At 44.5% G+C, this 21,162-nt stretch overlaps 1 protein-coding gene and 1 long non-coding RNA gene across 7 annotated transcripts in view; one reads left to right on the plus strand and one right to left on the minus strand.

Moving 5' to 3' along the window:
• ALPK2 (alpha kinase 2) overlaps window positions 1-21,162 on the plus strand; it is a 115,657-nt gene that overhangs the window by 21,762 nt on the left and 72,733 nt on the right. The window contains exon 1 of one of the 6 annotated variants that reach the window (XM_072822357.1): window positions 13,877-14,008. The exons of the other annotated variants lie outside the window; for them this stretch is intronic. Coding sequence (XP_072678458.1) covers window positions 13,935-14,008 — 74 coding nt within the window. The 5' untranslated portion in view covers window positions 13,877-13,934. Of the gene's footprint in view, window positions 1-13,876; window positions 14,009-21,162 lie in introns of those variants that run through there. 6 annotated transcript variants of the gene reach the window in all.
• LOC140631114 (uncharacterized) overlaps window positions 3,498-21,162 on the minus strand; it is a 33,582-nt gene continuing 15,917 nt past the window's right edge. The window contains exons 3-4 of the long non-coding RNA XR_012028775.1: window positions 13,813-13,939; window positions 3,498-4,642 (exon numbers count right to left, since the gene is read on the minus strand). This is a non-coding gene — a long non-coding RNA (uncharacterized lncRNA). The remainder of the gene's footprint in view (window positions 4,643-13,812; window positions 13,940-21,162) is intronic.

Here is a 21,162-nt window from a genome sequence, read left to right on the forward strand (position 1 = left end):
ATGGAGCCTGCTTCTCCCTCTGCCTGTGTCTCTGCCTCTCTCTCTCTCTCTCTCTCTCTCTCTCTCTGTGTGTGTGTCTCTCATGAATAAAAAAAATAAAATCTTAAAAAAAAAAAAGCTGGTTGTCAGTTATCATATTAGTCTCAGATTTTCTTGCCATCATCAGGACACCAGAAACCACCAGATTAACTCATAGTTCCCCAAAGAAAAGTACTTTTGTTTTTAATCTACATGAGTTTAGTCTTTAGGTCGTTAAATCTTCACTCTCAGGTGTTCAAAAGCTCCTCTTCCTGTGTTTCCCAAGGATTTTTTTTTTTCCTGGCTTCATAAACCCAATCTGCAGTTCCACTCTGGTCAAGAACTTATCAATGGACCTTCTGATTTTACCTCTTTCCTCACCTGGCATCATCCTTCTCTATCCCTGGTCCCTGGGTTCTCCTCCACATACCCCTCTAATCTTGTAACACCATGTACTTTGAACAAGTGAGATTGCTAGAGGAGATTGATCAGGGCTGTTGTGACCTTTACATACCACAGGTCAAGTGTGCTTGGCAGGGGAGAAGTGGAAAGCCAGGAAAGCATTCCAAGGGAGGGCGACGTTAATAAGAGCATGGTTTGCACTGTAGCATGAAAACTTTTTTTTTTTTTTTCAAAATACGTGGGGGTTGGGAGGAGGAGAAGAAAATGCAAATAGATGTTTTCTATCTCATAGAAAGTGAATTTTGAGGAGTGCATATACATGCAAGGAATTGTGGTCTTTTGTGAACACGATTTAAGGCAGCCAAACAGATAATCTGTCCAGGAACCCACACCTAGAGAGAGACTCCTCTCCTCAGCAAGGAGGTCATCCCACCACGATGAGAGAGCACGGATTGCGAGAGAGGTGGGAGGGAGGGGAAGCTGGAGTGAGTGGGGTTGGTCAGAAAGCCTGGATCCAAGGCAGGGGTGAGGCTGCTCCTCCCACCCTTCCTTAGCTCAGCAGTCCAGCCTGAGGTAGGCTGGAGGCGTGCCCTGCAGAGGACCTGGTGGGGGCCACGCACAGTCACCATGAACCAGTCTGTGCTTGATGTATATGGGTTGAATAGTGTCCTCCCCAAAATTCATGTTCATCTGGACATCAGAATGTGACCTTATTTGGAATTAAGATATTTTCAGTTGTAATTATTACTGAAGGTGACATGGTGGTGAATTGACGTGGGTTTTAATTCAATAACTGGTGTTTTTTTAAAAAGGAGAAAATAGACACAGATGGGGACATAGCCATGTGAAGACAGGCAGAGCCCCAGGGATTCAGCTACAAGCCAGGAAATGCTGAGGACTGCCCCCCACCACTGGAAGCTAGGAAGGGGCAAGAGAAGATTCTTGTCTAGAGCCTTCAGAGGGAGCATGGCCTTGACAACCTTGATTTGGGACTTCTAGCTTCCAGAACTGTGAAAGAATAATTTATTTATTTATTTATTTTTGCTACTCTCTTCATAGTGGTGTGTTATGACAGCTCTAGGAAACTAAAACATGATATATCTGAACATTTTAGGGAAAAAAAGTGCTACCATTTGCCTATCTTGACTTAGGGGTGACTGACTTCTCTGATAATGTAGTACTGGTCCCAAAATACCAGCTGGATTCACCTGGGCCACCTGAGAGGCATCTATGAGTCAAGGGGCAAGGAACATTTTTCCAGTTATGCCTCAAACTGGATATTGATTACTTAAGATTGTGAAGGAAAGATCAATATGAAGATTTCCTGGGTCACTTGTGTTTTGGCCCCCAGGGAACATTTGACAATGCCTGGAAATATTTTTGATTGTCGCGGCTGGGAGGGGATGCTCCTGGCATCCAGTGAGGAGAGGCTAAGGGTGCTGCTAGACATTGGACATTGCCCGGGGCAACGCCCTACAACAAAGAACTATCTAGTCTAAAATGTCAGTAGTGTTGAGGCTGAGAAGCTATGTAATAAACCACCACAAAACAGAGTTCCTTGAAATGGTAGTGTTTTATTATTTCTCATGGTTCTGTGGGGGTGGCTGTGGTTCCTCTGCTGGCTTGGCCTGGCTCACTCAATGCTCCCTCTGGCCACTTGAGTTTGAGGATTGGTTGGGCTGGAAGGTCCAAGACGGCGTCACCAACAGGTCTGGGAGTTGATGCTGGTTGTTGTCTGGGCCACCTCAGCTCTCTTCCACATGGGCTCCTATCCTCCTCCAGGAGGCTAGAACTGGCTTCCCCATGCTGTGGTCTCAGAGCAGCATTCCAGGGGAATGGATCTGCAGGCCTTTTGGTTGCCACCGTAATACCAATTCCAATACATTCCCCTGGTGGGAGCAAGTCACTGGACCAGATTTAAGCAGCACAAAAGTAGAAGCCACTTCTTTAAGAGTGGAGTGGCAAAGTCACATTGCAATAGGGCGCGCGTAAATGCACGGGAGGAAATTGTGGCAAAGTGTGTGATCTACTACACCTTCTCTCCATCTAACACGTACCTAATTAATCTTTTAAATCACCTACTTAAGCCTCTTCATCCTGCTGGAAAACAACTTTCTAAGGTTCCTTTTTGCCTATAGGACAATTCTTTCCATTCCTAATCCATTCATTTATTCTGCAAACATCAAGCACACTTGGTAGGTTCTCATCAGCCCTAAATAGGAGCATGCAGAGGGCTAAGAAAATGTCTCACCCCTGACTTCTGTGATCTCACAGTCCAGCGGAGGAAGCAGACACAGAAGAAGACAATTAGCAGAATGAGTCATCTTTTTTCTTCCTGATACCAACCAATTCTGACACCAGCTGGCTGTTCTACAATTCAGTTCAGTTCTGACAACCAGATATTCAGAGGTAGCATCAGACTCCACAGGTTTAAGATCTCCCTCCCTCAAGATCACCCCCTCGTCCTGCTTCAGACATCATTAGTTGCAAGTATTGGGTCCCTGGTCACTTCTGTCTGACTGGCTACAAAGTCGGGGGATTCCCACAATCTCCTCTCCCTCCTTCAGGTTGTGTAATTGGCCAGAACAACTCAGGACTCGGGGAAAACACTTTACTTACCATAATCCTTTTGTTATAAAGGGCACAATTCAGGAACAGCCAAACAGAAGCAATACATAGGGCGAGGCGTGGGGTCAGGGCTGCAGCACTTCGTGACCTCTCCAGGTTTGCCCCTCTCCCGGAACCTTGATATAGTCACCAACCTGGGCCCTTTCTCAACCCAGTCCTTTAGGGATTTCTCTGGAGCTTCCATTATGTAGGCACGAAATGATAGAATTTTTGGCCAATGGTGATTAACCATCTCTAGCCCCTCTCCCTCCCCGGAGGTCTGGGCCTGGGGCTGAAGTTCCAACCTTGTAATGGTGCCTTGGTCCTTCTGGGACCAGGCCCCCTCCTGAAGCTTGCCTAGGGGTTTCCAGGCACCAGTCATCCCATCACCACACAAAAGACATCACTCCAGAGATTCCAATGGTTTCAGGAGCCATGTTCCAGGAACCTGGACAAAAATTGAGTATTCATTTTTTTTTTTAAGATTTTATTCATTTATATGAGAGAGAGAGAGAGAGAGCGCATGAGCAGGGGAGAGGGGAAGAGGGAGAGGGAGAAGCAGACTCTCCACTGAGCAGGGAGCCTGACGCAGGGGCTCTATCCCAGGACCCCAGGATCATGACCTGAGCTGAAGGCAGATGCTTAACCCACTGAGCCCCCCAGGTGCCCCCTGCACATTATCCTTTACTTGGCTTCTGTCTGTCTCCTGACTGGATCGAAAGCTCTGTGAAGCCTGGACTTTTCGTTCAGGGCTCAGTCGATATTGACTGCACGAAGTTAGTGACTTCTGCTTCACTGATGTCCCCCTCTTCTTTGTTGGAAGGTCAGCTCCTAGGGGCAGGGAGTGGGATTTCTGTCATCTCTTATCCCCACAGACTCATGTGTTTGTAAATGATGACAAAATTCTCCAGGTCCTGCCTCAACGTCCTCATTTTCACTGTCGCCATGCTCTGCCCCTTGCTAGCTGTGTGGCCTTGAGCAAGTCCATTAACTTCTCTGTGCTTTGGTGTCTTCATAAAGTGATCTTTTGTGATCATTTAAATGAGATTTTTCATTCAAAATGGTCAACAAAGTGTGCATTAAGCATGCAACAAGTATCAGTTATTAGTTAATAATTGATGCCCTTTTCTCGACCACTCCCTGAAAGCAATGTGGTCCCAGAATTACTCTGAAAGAATTACTCTGCCCTAGCTGACAGCAGTTGTACTTAGAGCCAGGATAATTTTATCTGAATAGTTTTGAAAAGCATTAGAGTCCCTGGAGAATTTTCAAAACCAGGAAAGAAGTGGACATTTAACAGGTGAGCTGGAACCCAGCCACAAGTTGAAGCTGCTTTTCTCATATATGCTTGTACTTGAAACCCTGTTTGGAAGGTTTTTAGATGGTCAAATCTGTGACTGTAGTGATGTCTTAGACTTTTTAGTTATTCCTCACATCTGGGTGGACAGATGCCAGGAGCACCGGGATACTGTTATATTCTCGAAGCCATTCTGGTTTGTCACAAAGAGCTGTTTATAAGTTCTTGTTGTCTGAGCCAGACACTTTGGTTTCTGGAGGCCGTCACCCTCTTTCTGGACATGATCACCCAGGGAAACCCAGACTCCTTGTCAAATACCTAAAAAACATGAGTCGTTGGTCAAAAATGAGTCTGGGCAAATGAGTATTGGAGAATTAGTTTCAAACATCTCGATCCCTGCAAGAAACACTTCAAGCCACACATCCCACTAACAGCAGAATTGTCACCATCAATGTTACTTACAAAAGAAAGGAGGTTTTCCTTTATTTCCACCATTTAGAGCAACGATCTGAAGCCAGGTTGTCTGGATGTAAATCCCAGATCTTATATACTGTATCATCTTCAGCAAGTTACTTAGCCTAAGACTCAGTTTTCTCATCTGCAAAATGGGGATAATGATAGTACTGCTTTATGGGATTGGTATGGGGATTAAATCAGGATGGGCGATTTAGAATTCTCTGCAAATAATATTTTATGCAAATGAACATGCCCCCACACTGAACTATCATTTTTGACCTGATTAAAAATAGGGCAACTTGGAGGTAAGACGGGTAGCAGAGCTTGGCAGTATTTTCCCTTGGCTATTTCCCTTTGGAGGATGAGATGTAATTAATGTGTTTCATCAAGGGACCGTTGGGTAGAAATAAAGATGACTGAATCCTGCTATGTCTTGGCTAAGACAGAAAAGGCATTTCATCTGAGGTTGGAAAGCATTTTGTGAACTTCGTGTTCCTGTGAGCTTAAGTAGGTGTAACAAGTCTTAAGGATGACTGGCGGAACTTTCTGCACCCCGAAGGCCTCTGTGTTCCCAGCACAGAGCCCAGGCGGGCGTTCTTCCTGAATGATTTCAGCATCGTGGGCATTCCTCAGAGCATGCCTCGAGCATTTCGTGAATGAGTCCTGAGGGTCTGACGAGAAACTCCCATTTAGTCCCCAGGGTGACGGGTCTGTGCCGAGAATCCCCCGCCTGTCCTCACACTCTGGTTTTGACTTTGGTTAGGTAAGTGTGTCAGAGGAGTGAATGGTTATGGGAGCCACACTGTGGGACACTCATCTTTTCCTGAGCATTTGCTCCCACTGCGGTGCTGGCTCTCAGGGCAAATCGATGCTAGTTTGGGAGCAGGTGACAGACTGAGTCAGGAGCCCCTCCCAAATGTTGGGACAGAGAGGAGTGCAGTAATCCCTGGAAATTGGATGCGTGCTAAATGTCTTTGTAAATGCCACTCCATCAACACTTTCTGGGGACTTAGAGCAGACCGGTAACATTAGGGAAGTTCGGGGCCAACTGGGGTTCATTCTTAATTCGTAATCACAGAATCTTGTTCCAACACTTCTGATGATTGACAAGATGGGGAGCCTCACTGATGTAGAAATCACAGCATTAGTGCTAGTGATCACTTGACTGACTCCCGTTTTAAAGGTGAACGTCATAAAGATGCTACTTGACAAGGACAGACAGCGACTTGGGGGAAGAGCTGGAACCAACTCAGGCCCCATGAGTCCCAGGATGGGCTTTGCTCCAACTCTGAAGAAAGGGGTGTTGGGCAGTGGGTAGGCAGGGGAGTGCAGGACTAAGAACACAATTTGGTTTGGGAACATGTGTCCTTGTCCTGGCCAGCACAGCCTTATTTTCTGCCTCTCAGCCAAGAGTCCCCCATGAAATTTACCTCCATCTTTGCCCCATCACGCCTGGGAGCTTCTCCTACCTCTGACTCCATTCCCCTCCTCCCTGTACTTTTAGTAACTAAGTTCTGAGCCACTTCGGAACTCAAAGATGTTAATGAGGTCTAGTGGCTTGCTCCCACAGGGCCTTTGCACTTGCTCTTCCTTCTACCCAGAATGTTCTCTCCCCACGTAGCCCCATGGCTAGTTCTTGCATCTGCTGCAGCTCACCTGATCACCTAGAGCTTCTCTGACCAGTCACCAATAGCTCTACCTGCCCCAGCACGTCCTACGTTTCTTATCTTGCTTTATTTTTCACATAGCACATGACATAATGTGTGTGTGTGTGTGTGTGTGTGTGTATACATATACTTAACAGCTTTGTGTGGGTGTAGTTGACACACAACGAACTGCTCATTTAAAGCGTTCAATCTGGTAAGCTCTGATATGTGCACACACCCATGAAGCCATCGCCACCATCAAGATGAACATGTCTGTCACCCGCAAACGATTTCTCGGTGTCCCTTTGCAGCCTGTCTCGGCCATTCATCCTTACACAGCAACCCATCTGCCTTCTATCACTGGAGGCTAGTTGTCTTTTCTCGAATTTTATATAAATGAGATCATAGGGCGTGTACTCTTCTGTACCTGGCTTCTTTCACTCTTCATGATTATCTTGAGAATCATCTGTGTCCTTTGCTGTGTCAATAGTTCATTCTTTTTTATCATTCAACTGTGTTTCAGTGTTTCATTGTTTGGCTCAACCGGAATTTGTTATTCCATTCACCTGTTGATGGACACTTGCATTGTTTCCAGTCATGATGCATATTTATTTGTATTTGTGTTTATTGTGAGGATCCCTCAAGTGGATTGTAAATTCCATGGGAGCAGAAATATGTCCAGTGTTCCTTGCTGTACCCCAGAGCCTGCCCAGTGCCTGGTTATCATCACACATTCAGTAAAGATCTATGAGATAAATTATATAATGCATTCAGTGCTTTTGCTGTATTCACCACAGTTTTGCCAAGAGAGGGGGGAATGCTGACGGGGTTCAGGATACATTACCTCAAAATATGGCACCTTGGCATATTAAATAACTTAAGCTGAGGAATTATTAAAAACGGCAGAAGGAGGAGGGTCTGAGTGCTCCCTCCCCCACAACCATCCTCTCCCTGCTTCCCTGCAACAGGTCTTAAAACTCGTCTGAGACAGGTACATTTCCTGTGCCAGGGGGAGGGGAGACATCTTTATCACCAGAGACAGGCAATTTGGGGCCAGGAAATCTGTACAAACAACCTTGTCAAACTCATTCTTACCTTCCTAGTTACTTCTTTACCATTTGCTACCTTTAGCCCAAATCCCTCTGTCTTACCAATTTTTCACAAACTTCTTGTTTCTTTGTCTAAAATGTATCAAACAACTCTGCTCTTGTCACTTCTTTGGGTCTTCACTCTCTCGTGAAGACTCCCTTGTAAAAATTCAATAAAATGTGTATGCTTTCCTCCTGCTAATCTGTCTTCATCAGTTTAATTTTCAGATCTGTTCAGGGACTCTGAATAGTTGAGGAAACTTTTTCCTCCCCTGCAGAACCATTCCATGAGCAGCCATATGAATGGGGGGGCCTGATTTAAATTACTATGGCTTCTTGGTGGTCAGCCAACTATTACTTTAGAGGCTGTGCGGTCTAAGGGGATTGTGAAGATAGGAAGTAATTATAAAAGGCCCTTGGCAGGAGCTATAGGAGCAGACCACTGTGTCAGTAGCTCCTGTGGCCATTTGAGCTCCCGGGAGTCTGCTCTTCTGGTCATTATGCTGCTGCCCCTTCTCTGTTCTTATCATTTCCCATTCACTGGGTTGCCAGGCCAGCAAGGCAGGGGTTTTTCCTGCTCTCCAGCCCAGGCCAGCCTTCCTGCAATATGAGATGCTCCTCTCAGGTGCCATGTGGCTCCCTGCTTTCCTGTGGCTGCCTGGGGCCACACACCTACTCAGCCACAGGGTCCCAGAATATGGGATCAAGGCAGAGGCACAGTGAGATGGCCCAGAGGAATGAAAGAGAGGGACATAACATGCACTGAGGCTCTGGCAGGGCAGGACACAAAGAGAAGCAATTGAATTGTGACAGTTTCTTCCCTGACCGCAGACTCTCAGACTGATTTTGAGAGAGAAGTTCTCGGGTCTGGTTTTGTGCCTGGGTGGAGGGGTTGGTTTTTTTTTTAAAAAGCAAAACTAGCTCCAACACCCACAGAGCTGGATGTGGGGGCAGCTTGTCAAGCAATTACTGGGAACTCAGCTCAAATTGAGCAGTGAGTCAAGTGACAGCTGATATTTTTTTGAGAATTTAATAAAGGGACTTTCACTTTTTAGAAACATTGGAGTCCTGGAGCTGGAAGCAACTCTAAGAACTTGCGGCTCAAAGGTGATTTCAGAGCCATAGCAGCAGCCGCCACCATAGCCCCTGGAGCTCTCTAGAATGCCCAAGTCCTGACCCCTTCCCCTGCCAGTTGGATTCTGCATTCTAACAAGATCCCAGGAGATTCCTGTGCACAATGACACATGAGAAGCCCAGCTCTAAGGATTATCCCACACCTGGCTCTCTGTGACACACGAAGAACTCTAAAAAATACTGATGCTCAGGTCCTACACCTAAGAATGGCTGATTTAATTAATCCAACCCAATTGGTTTTTTACTTTATAGATCACCCAAGGCCCAGAAAGATCATGGGACTCTTCAAAGTTCTTAACAACTGGTTAGGAACACAGCCACTATTTGAAGTGAAAAAGTCTGTCTCCTAGGACTCGTGTCCTATTATATTACTCTCACTGCATTACTCTCTATCAGCCGTCTTCTAAAACAAAATCTACTAACATGTGTGCTGGATTATAACTCAAAACGAAGTGATCATGAGGCTTGCCTTCAAAAAATAAGGATTAATGGAGGGCCTATGGTACACTAGAACCATTCAAGACCCTGGGGACCCAGTAGGGAGCACAGTGAAGTCCTGATCTCATGGGGCGGGGGTAAAGAAGGAGTTACACCAGCAAAACCAGTAGTGTCAGGTGACAAACAGAAAAGGAGGTGGGGAAGGGAAGGAGTCTTGGGAAGAAGGGGTCTCTGCTGAGGTGCTAGGAGCAGGGGTGTGAAGGGTGAGAGCAGGAGAGGGCTGGGATTATCCTGGGGCAGAATGTTCTCTCCAGAAGGACCAGCAGGGGCAGAAGGAAGCTGGAAGTGGGAGCATGCAAGGTCATTGCAGCTACAGAGGAGATAGAGCAGAGTGGGGAAGACCCACAAGCAGCAAAGCCATTATCCAGACAAGAGAGGAAATGGCCCAATCCAGGGTGGACCTGGAGCATGGCGAGGAGCCACCAGGTTCTGTATCCATCTGCCAGGAGTTCCTGCTGGATTGGATGCCGAGGGGAAGTGAAAAATGGGACTCTGAGCTGTGCCCCATGAATGATTAGTAGAACGGAATCACAATTTTTTTTGAGACAAGAAGCAGGCCTGGATTGCGGTCAGTTGGGTTTTTGACGAGTTAGCAGTACTGGTCTTTATAAGCTAACTGGCTTTTATAAAAGAACTCTGGGTCTTCCAGTGTCTAGTGGTGTGCTGTTTTTGGCCTGTTCTCAAGATGCCATGTCTTTCATGGACAGATTTATAATTTAATATAGGAGTTCTTCTGTTGTCACAATGTGCCTTGAGATTTCTGGACACACTCTGGGCATTCTGCTAGCTTGGGTGGAATGTAGGGACCGTTTCTAACTACCCTTGGGTTTTCATTTGATAAGAAGGTCCAGCTGTTAGGGCGCCTGGGTGGCTCAGTTGCTAAAGTGTCTGCCTTCGGGTCAGGTCATGATCTTGGGGTCCTGGGATCAAGCCCTGTGTTGGGCTCCCTGCTCAGTGGGGAGTCTGCTTCTGTGCCTCCCCCCACCACTTGGGCTCTCCCTCTCTCTCAAGTAAATAAATAATTTTTTTAAAAAAAAGAGGGTTCAGTTGTCTGTTTACTAAGCCTGATGGTAGTAATGCTGGAGGTTTTTCTTTTTCTCCTTTCTGAAGTCAGTTTGCTTGTTTCCTATTTAAAGAATATCTGGTCAGCCTACATTGCTCCCAGAGGCTCAGAAAGCTGTCAAAAGCTTAGCACTTTTGTGTCAAAATAGAGCCAAGAAATCACTCCTGATACATGCCTAAGCAAAGATCCCTCCTCTCCCATCAACTTACCAATTCCTCTACCTCCTTCAGGGCCACACAGGAGCTAGCATTCATTTAGCTCAGTGCTTCTGAGCTCTGGTTCCCCTTTAGAATCACCTGGGAAGCTGCAAAAATATGCATGGTGAAGCTCCTCACCCTTGAGATGCTGCTTAATTGCTTTTGGGGGGGAGGGGTCTTGACACTGGTATTCCCACCCCTCCTTTTAAATACTTCATTCTTTAGAGTACTTTTAGGTCCACTGCAAAGATGAACAGAAAGTACAGTTTCCATACCCGTCCTTGACTCACCCCACACACAGCCTCCCCCACCATCTCCATCCCCCACCAGAGTGGTAGAGTTACCATCAGTGAGCCTATGTGGAGCTGTCATTATCACCCAGAATCTGTGGTTTACATTGAGGTTCACTCTTGGTGTTGCACAGTCTATGCTTTTGGATCAATGCATAATGACATGTATTCACCATTATAGTCTCATACGGAGTTGTTCACTGCCCTAAAAATCCTCTGGCCCTGCTATTTTTGAAAAGCACCCCTAGTGATTCTAACATTCAGCCTGGGCTGAGAACTACTGATTTAGTGCTTTCTGTGTGCTGGGCCCTGCTTTAAGCACTTCTAGGAATTACCTCCTATAGTCCTCAGGTCATCCCCTGCTGTAGGTACAGTCACAGTACTTTAGTAGCTTGTCAACATCACACAGTGAATGGGCAGTGTGTGAACCCAGGCAGTCTTGCTGCAAAGTCTGTCCATTAACTGCTGTGCCATACTGGCTTTGCCATCTGCCTCTCCCGTCTGCTCAGAATTGCACTCGGGTGAAGAGGAAAAGTAGAATTTCCACTGCAGTTCACATGTGCCTTGTTCTCCTGAGCAGGACTCTGTGCCTTTCAGCTCACAGCTTCTGTCTTTAGAGCCCTTTCCCCACCAGCTCATTTCTTTACTGTCCCTTCCACATGACCTGCTCATTTCAGCTCTGGTACATCTGCCACGAATGCCCTTGCCACTTCCCCCCCCCCCAAACCCGGAGCCAAAATTTAATCCTTTCCACTACGCTCAAGTTCCACGCTCCTGGCATGTTGTCTGAAGATCCAGGCCACCCTGACCTCTCCCCTCCTAGCACCAGAAATGCTCCCTTGCCTTAATTGGGCCTTTTGGGATTCAGTGACACTAGGGTTTGCAAATTGCATTTTGCCCCCTGTGTAACACCTGAAAGTCTCATCTCTCCGCAAAATTGGAGCTCCCCTGGGGAAGGAGACCATCAATATACCATTGATTTCTCTCCCCTTTCTCAAGTCCCACACACTGGCTGGGCATGTATTGTGGTAGGTCCAATAGGACATATGGGAGAATGAGGTGTTTCTGCTCCAGCAGGGACCACAGCCCATGTCAGGTCTGGAGAGCAGGAGCCCTCCATCCTCCCCCTGGCACACTGTGAGCGTGTGCTGAGCATCTTACAGTATGGTTTCTGTTCCCCTCTAAATGGCTGCTTTGATCTGATTCCCAGGGATTCCCAGTTGGAGCCTGAGGTCCAAACTCCCCAGTCTCAGGTGGAAAATCCCCCACAGTCTGGGCCCTGCCCAAGCCCTGGTGGGTGACCACATCTCCTGATTTATCTGAGTCAGTCTCTATTTCCCTGGCATGGCCCTGGTTTCTGCCTGCAGTATTGGTGTATTAATAGTGTCCCTTTTCATTCTCAAAACTGTTCTGTTTAAATAATGAATACTGCAGTGGCCCTAGCTTTTAGCCCACCACTCCCCTAGGATCTCACCTTGAGGCTGTTCCTTGTGCCTGGAATGATCAGCTCCCTCCCCAACCCCAGGCATATACCAACTTTCCCGCCAAAATCCTCCTGTGTATGTCCTGTTTCCTGTATACTCAGGAAACCTTCTCTCATTATCTTGTGTCCCCTGACCTGGCTCTCCATAGTTAGGCATGTTTTTGATAGCCCTTGGCACGTACTGTCCTGTATTGTAGTCGCTGGTATAGATGCCTCATTTCTCTTATTAGATGAGAAGCTCTTAGGAAGAGCCAAGGAATTTACCATTTTTATCTTCTACATAGAGCCTAACACGGTGCCTTATGCATGGTAGACATTTCTTATAATTTCTTAACTGTGTTACTTAAGATAGTCACATCTCGGGTCTCAGTTCCAACTGAGTCAGTGAACTAAATCACCCTCTATCAGTCAGGGTCTAACCAGGAAGACAAAAACTATTTTCAAGCATTCAGTGTGGGATTGTGTGGGTGATTGAGCCACCAGGTCACCCAGAGATGAGCATCAGCAGGAAGCCATCATTCCCTAGGCTGCTCAGTCAAAGGGAGGTGGCGGGACTACTAGTTCTGGGTCACAGGACAGAAGCTGGAACCCTGGTGGGCCCGTCCTGTGAGACCTGGAGCTACTGAAGAGGACAGAAGGGATGTCCTTTTAGAAATACTACCTGAGGGGAGCCTGGGTGGCTCAGTTGGTTAAGCGTCTACCTTTGGCTCAGGTCATGATCCCAGGGTCATGGGATAGAGCCCTGGGTGGGGCTCTCTGCTCAGCAGGAAGACTGCTTCTCCCTCTCCCTCTGCCTGCTGCTTCTCCTGCTTGTGCTCTCTCTCTCTCTCTCTGTCAAAAAAATCAATAAAATCTTGAAAGAAAGAAAGAAAGAAAGAAAGAAAGAAAGAAAGAAAGAAAGACCACCCGAGGGTGACTTTTCCCATCCTCCCCCTCTCCAATCTCCTGCTGCCCTGTAATCAAATATAGCAGGAAGCCAGTGGTCCTGGGAACCGGGGATCCAGGGGCGGCACAGCTCCAAGTCCCCTTTCAGTCTTCAGACTTGTGGTTCAATAAATGCATCGGAGAAATGAGTGAACAGGTAAATGTATGCAGAAACTCCTCATCAGTTCTGAGGTGTATCTAGCTCGTAGAAAGTATGATCAAGAAGTTCCGTGTGTTCCTAGAATTAGAATTCTCCCATTTCTTCAACAAACATAGCTTTGGGGCACGAAAAAACCCAAGCCTTTCTTATTCCTTTAGTTATCCTGAATAATTCAATCAATCAAACTGATAGTAGCAGTTAGGCAAGTAACAAGATATGGACACTTAGTGTAAGAAAATACTTTGACCTTCACCTGGTGCTGTGACGGGGGCAAGGACATGGATGTCATCATGTAAGTATTTATTGAGCCTTGTGCTCTCCCTCCCCTCTGCTGCAGGCAAGGCTCAGAAAATCTGCAGGGTGGGGAGGTAATGGGAGGGGGGCTTCAGAGGCCTCCCACCCCCCCACCCCCCCACCCGAATTCCTGGCTGCCCCAGGGAAGACAACTGCAGACATTTTGTTCCCAGGTCTTGTTTCCCTCCACTGGAAAGTGGAGAGCATAGTAAAATAGAACAATACCTGAAACCCAGGGAGGATTTCCTGTCTTACCTCCAGCCAATCGCTTGAGCTTTGTCTCTCACGAACACTGTCCTCAGGGTGTCTGGTCAGATTGCAGGGTTTGTTTCAGCAATTTTAATCTTGGTTGGGAGAGTTTTCTGGGGAGCAGGGGAATGACCTCCAGGAGACAAAAGGGAGAAGAGAAGCAACCTGAGCCGGGGAAATCCACTTTTCAGTCTGCACGGGAGTAAGTCATTCTATTTTATTTGTCAGTGGAATGGTGAGTGAATAGATGTATGAAGGAATGAATGTGCAAATCCAACACCCCGAGGGGGCAGTAATGGTGGGGGTTGTAGGGATTTCATTTATTTATTTTTTTAATTTATTTTTAATTTATTTTATTTTAATTTTTGGGGGGGTTGTAGGGATTTCAAAGAATACCAGGTCTGATAGGTCTGTTTTGCTGGTAGCTAGAGAAAAAAATTGATTCCTTGTCTTCTTTTTGCACCTGTTACATTCTATTCCTCAACCCCCTATTTTCATATTCTTATTTGCCCTGTTCTAGTTCTCACTCGCATTTATAATCCTTGTTCCCAAAGCACAAAACCATCCTATGATCTTTTGTGCAAGATCTCTAGAAAATCTAAGGTTAGCACCCCCCTCCCACTCCTGTATTGATTGATCGAGCCTTCTCCAGCCCCAAATTACATCGTGTAGACCCATGTACCGAGCATTAAATGAGAATCTTTAGGGGGTGGGACCCAGACATAGGTCTTCTTCCTCTTTGTAAATCAGGAAACTGAGGCCCAAAGAGATGAAGTCATCTGCCTAAGACAGCACCTAAATGATTATACTGAGCAACGTGTCAGCCCTGCATTCTGTTGCCCATTTTCCAGAGTGCAAGGGCACTTCTCTGCCAGGTGTTTTGTTGTGAGAGAATTTCTGAGAGCATTTTAAAGCTTCCCTTGGTGAATAGCTTTAATTAGTGGTTTTCAAAGTGTGGTCCAGGGAACCCTAGGGTGCCTAATGACCTTTCGGAGGATCTGCAAAATCAAAACTATTATCACAGAAGTACTGAAACATTATTTGTCTTTTTCACTGTGTTGACATATGTAGTGATGATAAAAAGCAATGGATGGTAAAACTGTTGGTGGCTTAGCATGAATCTAGGCAGTGGTCCCAAATTATACTAGTTGTCATAGAATTGTTCACTGTTATGCAGCCATAGTTAAAAATCAAAACATTTTACTTGATAATGTTTCTGATGCATCAGTAAAAACTGCTAATTTCATTAAATCTTGATGAAGCACTTTTACTGCCTTGTAAGGAAATGGGAAATGGGAAATATGCCCATCCATCTCTGGTGGATTTCCTTGAGATGATAGTCGTCTTGAGAGAAAGCATATATATTATTGTTTAAGTTACAAGCTGAACTAGCCACTTTTTCATGAAGTACAATTTTTTTACTTGAAAGAACAATGGACAAACGATGATCATCCAACCTTGGATATTTGGTGAATATTGTCTTGGAAATAAGCAAAGTAGGCCTGCCACTTCAAGGAAAACTTACAGTATCTGGTGCTAGTGATAAAAATCCAAACTTTTAAAAAAGGTACAAACTTCCAGTTATAAAATAAGTAAGTCTGGGATGTAATGTACAGCATGGTGACCATAGTTACTAATGTTGTATCATGTATTTGAAGGTTGCTAAGGGAGTAGATCTTAAAAGTTCTCATTATAAGAAAAAGAAATTTGTAACTCACTACAACATTAGTGAGTGATGTTAACTAGATCTATTGCAGTGATCCTTTCACAACATATACAAATATTGAATCCTTATGTCATATACCTGAAACTAATGCAATGCTATATGTCAATTATACCTCAATTTAAAAAAAATCCAAGCTTTCAAGTTATCATTGCAGTCCCTTCTCTGAACTAAGGACTTCCACTTTCTTCAGATATTCTTTCTGCTTTTTTATTCTCCCTCGGGGACCCCCTTTATGTATATGTTGTGAGCTCACTGGTATCCCACACACACAGGTCTCTGAGAGTCTGTCCACTTTTCTCCATTCTTTTTTCTTTCTATTCTGAAGACTAGATAGATGCAATCAATCATCTGCAAGTTCATCAACTTTGTCTGCTCACCTCTGCTCTTGAGCCCTCTAGTAAATTTTTTCATGTCAATTATTATACTTTTTAACTTCAAAATTTCTATATAGTTCTTATTTATAGCCTCTGTGTCTTTATTAAGACACTCTTCTCACATTTTCCTTTAGTTCTTTAGACATAGCTTCTTTTACTTCTGTGAACACACTTAAAATAGCTAATTTAAAGTCTTTAGCAATTCCAGGGATGGTTTCTACTGACTACTTTCCTTGCCCCCAACCCCCATGTATGGGCCATGCTTTAATCTTTCTTTGCATGTCTCTAATTGTTTTGCAAAAACTGGACATTTTAAACATATAATGTGGCGACTCTGGAAAGCAGATTCTCTCCCTTTCACAGTGCTTGTTGGTGTTTGTTTAGTGACTTTTCTGAACTAATTCTTTAAAACCAGTATTCCTTATTGTTTGTGGTCACTGAAATCTCTGCTCAGTTAGCTTAGTAGTTGACTCATGACTAGACAGAGATTTCCTTAGATGCCTGGAACCAGTAAGTCTCTCAGTTTTTGTTGAAAGGCTCTGTGCACATGTTGGGACATGCCTTCAACACTCAGCCAAGCAGTAGACAACTCTGTCTTAGCTTTCATTTCCTGCTAGCACAGAGCCTTCAGGTCAGTTAGAGTTGAGTGCTTACTGTCTTCTTAAGTCTTTCCTGAGCATGCATACAGCCCTGGACATGCTAAGCCACACACATGTGCATAGCCTACTAGATTCCCAGAAACATGTTGGAGCTTTTCAATGCCCCCTGTGGGCACCTCATTCCCTATCTTTCCCTCTTAATCTTTTTGGTTAGCCCGTTGTTTGTCTCACCAGTGATCCAGTGCCTCAGGCAGCTGTGATGTGAAACAGTTGCCTCTGAATTTTTACCTGACAAATGTCTCAGGAAAAAGGTTGTTCACTCTAGTTGAACTCTGAATCAGAACACATAAAGACAGTCTTGTGAGTATGATTTTTCAGGGAGCCACCAGAGAGGTCGGATAACAATTCACTGAGAATGGGGCTTTGGAGCTGCTCCAACCCTGTTCTGCCCCTTCTGGTGGCTGCCAGACCCCTGACTTCTGCCATGATTGTGAACACTTGGTTTACATGGAGGTGGGGATGAGGGATTGGACTAGGGAAAGTTTAAATACCAGAAAATTTGCTATTTTCCTTGCGATTCCGTTATTTTTCTTGAATAAATCTTCAGATTTGTCTTTGGTTAATTTTCAGAATTCTGAAAAAGTTGATCCTGGCAAATTTTGTCAGTGTTCTCATTGCTTTTATGGAGGAGAAAATTTCCAGAAGTTTTAATTCTGCCATTACAGATGTCCCTCACCCTTCCACTGCTACCAAGCAACTTAGCACAGAATTGACTTATGTTGTTATGATTAATTAATATTTGTATTATTTCCCTAACTAGAAATTTCAAAAACTTGTATCCTTCATCAGAAGCTTAACAGTTTCCCAAATTATTTTGGAACCAACAGTAGGAATATTAATGCATGTGATTTAAAAAAGGTATTATTTAGAAGATCTCATGAACCAAGTTCCTCCAGATGAACAAATACATGATGTTACAAAATCATATATGGGTAAAGATGCATGTAAAATGTAGTCTAAACCAATGGATTTTATGTAACTAGTTGATAGGGGTTCAGATTCCACATTGCAACCACTCTTTGTATAGTTACAAAGAAGATGATCTATAATCATATGAAAAGACTATTAAAATACTCTTTCTTTTCCAACTTCATATCTGTGTGAGGCCAGATTTTCTCAATATACTTCAACCAAGCCTTATCGTATTACAATACAGAAGCAGGTTAAAAAAAAAAAAGACCAGCTGTCTTTTATTAAGCCAGATAGTAGCTGTGTGAAAAAAATGTAAAGCAGGGGCACCTGGGTGGCTCAGTGGTTAAGCCTCTGCCTTTGGCTCAGGTCATGATCCCGAGGTCCTAGGATAGAGTCCTGGGATCAAGAGCTTCTCCCTCTGCCTAGTCTCTGCTTCTCTTTGAATGTCTCTCATGAATACATAAATAAAATCTAAAAAAAAAAAAAAGTAAAACAATGTTACTCTTGTGAAATTTTACTTTGTTTAGGGAAAATATGGGTATTTTAGCGTAAATATATGCTATTTATGCTAATATGTAATGGGCTTATTTTTGTTATTTTAAAACGAACAAAAGTTTTCAATTTTTCTCAGCTTTAATTTTAATATGGTAAATATTGAAAGATGTAACCCACATAAACAAAGTTCTTGGGAGTCCTCAATTGTTTTTGAGAGCATAAAGGGGTCCTGCTGCCAAAATATTTAAGAACCTCTGATTTAGACCAACCCAGGGGGTTCAAGCCTAGAAGAAGCCCCATCCACTTAAGGTCACATGTACGTCTTTTTCTTTAATATGGAAATGATTAATTTAGAAAGAATGTAGAGCATTCCAGCAAGACTTTCACAGCGAGGCAGAGGAATGCTGCTGCTTCCTTCAGCCAAAAGGAAAGATATGCAAGCAGGGAACGCAATTAATTGTTCAGGGAATTTCTTCCGGGATGCTTTTGCATTCCTGTCAAATCACTGTGGGGCACACAGGTCACTCTGCCAGCATCTTGCAGATTCGAAAGCCCAAGCCTACTGACATCGTTTCAGCTGCCACCACTGGAGTCTCCTCTTTGAGCTTCTCTTGTTCTTCCAGTTTCCACTGAACAACTTAGCACAGAGCAGACCTACAAGGTTCTCACAGAGATTCAGATTGTTTCCCCCAGTAGATTGTTAGTCATTTTAGGGCTGGACATGACATGGCACACATCTCCTTGACTCTCGCTCAGCACTCAACCTGACACTGGGCACCAGAACAAACTCTTCATGAGTGTGTCAGTTGACCAATGAAGATAAAGACTTAGGACAGAAACACTTTATTTGCAAAAATGATCTCTCTACATTTGTCGCTTCCTTTTTCTGAATGTGAATTTTCTAACATGACACACTGAGCTTGACCTCAGAGAAGAAGGCTCTGGTTTCCTAGCCTAGCACCACCACTTACCAGCTTTGTCACTTCAGGGAAATCAATCAACCCCTTTGTGTCTCCACTTGGACGCAGGGAGCAGCATAGCACATTGTTTACTAGAGGGGATGGTCAACAAGCACAGTACTCCTGGCCAGATTTTCTCCCTCTCTTCTTTAAGATATTTAGAGATAATGATCAAGGACATGTCAACCACAAACCATAAGTCTCTGAAAAGAGGTCATTAGCTAGTGAGAAGAATCATACTTAATTTACTTCTTAGAGGTCAGTTATGCTTTTTCTCTCTAGTAGATTTAGGATGATTTGTAAATCTTCTATCACCTGAAACACATACCCCATAAAATCATACATTACTAAATCATAACATTCTCCCATTTGCTTATTTATTTAACCCATTATTTTCTCCATATTTTTCTAAAATTTGTTTGGTTTTACCCTCTTTGGTTCTTGAGAACTATTTCTGTTCTCTGCCTTTGCTAATTTCTCGCCTGGTCTCTTGGCCTCTCCAGCTTATTTTCCTCGCTTCCTTTCTGTTCTTTCCACACAAGTCTTGGCAGGTGGTTTCTCTGGCATAGGGATTTGGTCTGGATAAATCAGGAAATCACAATTATTTGGGGTTTCCCAGTAACCCATGGTATTGTTTTATGCTCTTTCTAAGTTCCTAACTGAGGCTAGGTCTCCAAGGACTAATGGAAAAGAGGCAAGCAGGCAGTGGCATGGGCCATGTGAAGCTCAAACAAAGGCCTCTTTGTCTTCATTCAGCTTTAATTCAGCTCAATTGAGGAGACCTACATGTAAGTAATGAGGATGAGGATGAGGATGTCTCCAAGGGCAGGCCAAGGACAACTTATAGCAGAATGTGTGTGTGTGTGTGTCTTTTATTTTATTTTTTTAAATTTATTTATGATAGTCACACAGACACAGAGAGAGAGGCAAAGACATAGGCAGAAGGAGAATCAGGCTCCATGCACCGGGAGCCCGACGCGGGATTCGATGCCGGGTCTCCAGGATCGCGCCCTGGGCCAAAGGCAGGTGCCAAACTGCTGCGCCACCCAGGGATCCCCTTTTTTTTTTTTAAGATTTATTTATTTATTTAAGAGAGAGCCTGCAAGAGTGGGTGAGTGGGGTTAGGGGGAGGGAAGAGTGATGGGTAGAGGGAGAGAGAGAGAGAAGCAGACCCCTGCTGAGCGTAGAGCCTGACACACAGCTCCATCCCACCACCCTGAGATCACAACTGGAGCGAAACCAAGAGTCAGGCCCCCCTGTTTGGGACCTTTAAAAACAGATTCTCAGGCCTTTTACCCGTGGATTCTGATTCAAAAATTTTAGTTTCTTGATGATTCTTCTGCACACTTCTTGAAAACCAGAGGTAATCTGGTCTTAGCACTCTCATATCTTTTTTTTTTTTCTAAGATTGTATTTATTTATTCATCAGAGACACAGAGATAGAGGCAGAGACACAGGCAGAGGGAGAAGCAGACTCCCTGCAGGGAGCCCAATCCAGGATTCGATCCCAGGACCCCAGGATCACACCCTGAGCCAAAGGCAGAGGCTCAACTGCTGAGCCAGCCAGGTGTCCTCCTCCCCCCCTTTAAAATTGAGTTATATTTGACATGCAACACTGTGCATGTTTTAAGGTGTACAACATATTGATCTGATGCATTTATTTTTTATTTTTTATTTTTTTATAAACACTTCTTTTTTTTTTTATTATTTATTTATGATAGGCACACAGTGAGAGAGAGAGGCAGAGACACAGGCAGAGGGAGAAGCAGGCTCCATGCACTGGGAGCCCGACGTGGGATTCGATCCCGGGTCTCCAGGATCGCGCCCTGGGCCAAAGGCAGGCGCCAAACCGCTGCGCCACCCAGGGATCCCGATCTGATGCATTTATATTGCAGTCTGATTACCACAGTAGTGTTAGCTAATATCTCTATCATATCACATAATTATCATTTCCACATTCTTATGTGGCATAAGGTTTCTGTTTTGCAAAGCCCCTTTACATTGATTTTTCTAATTGGAACTTCAGAATAACATTGTGAAGCAGATAGGAGGGGCAGGCACTGTTTCCTCTAGAAAGTGACCCTAAATTTCGTCTCCCCATGCTGTTGGCCAAGGCAAATCGAACATGGGCTGTGGCCAGCCTCAGCCACCCCTGGGTGGCTCCTGCTTGCGAAAAAGATTATAAAAAACTAAGATATTAACAAAATTGGAATTAGTCTATTATTTTTGAA

Source organism: Canis lupus, chromosome 1 (assembly GCF_048164855.1).
Source record: "Canis lupus baileyi chromosome 1, mCanLup2.hap1, whole genome shotgun sequence".
NCBI lineage: Eukaryota > Metazoa > Chordata > Mammalia > Carnivora > Canidae > Canis > Canis lupus.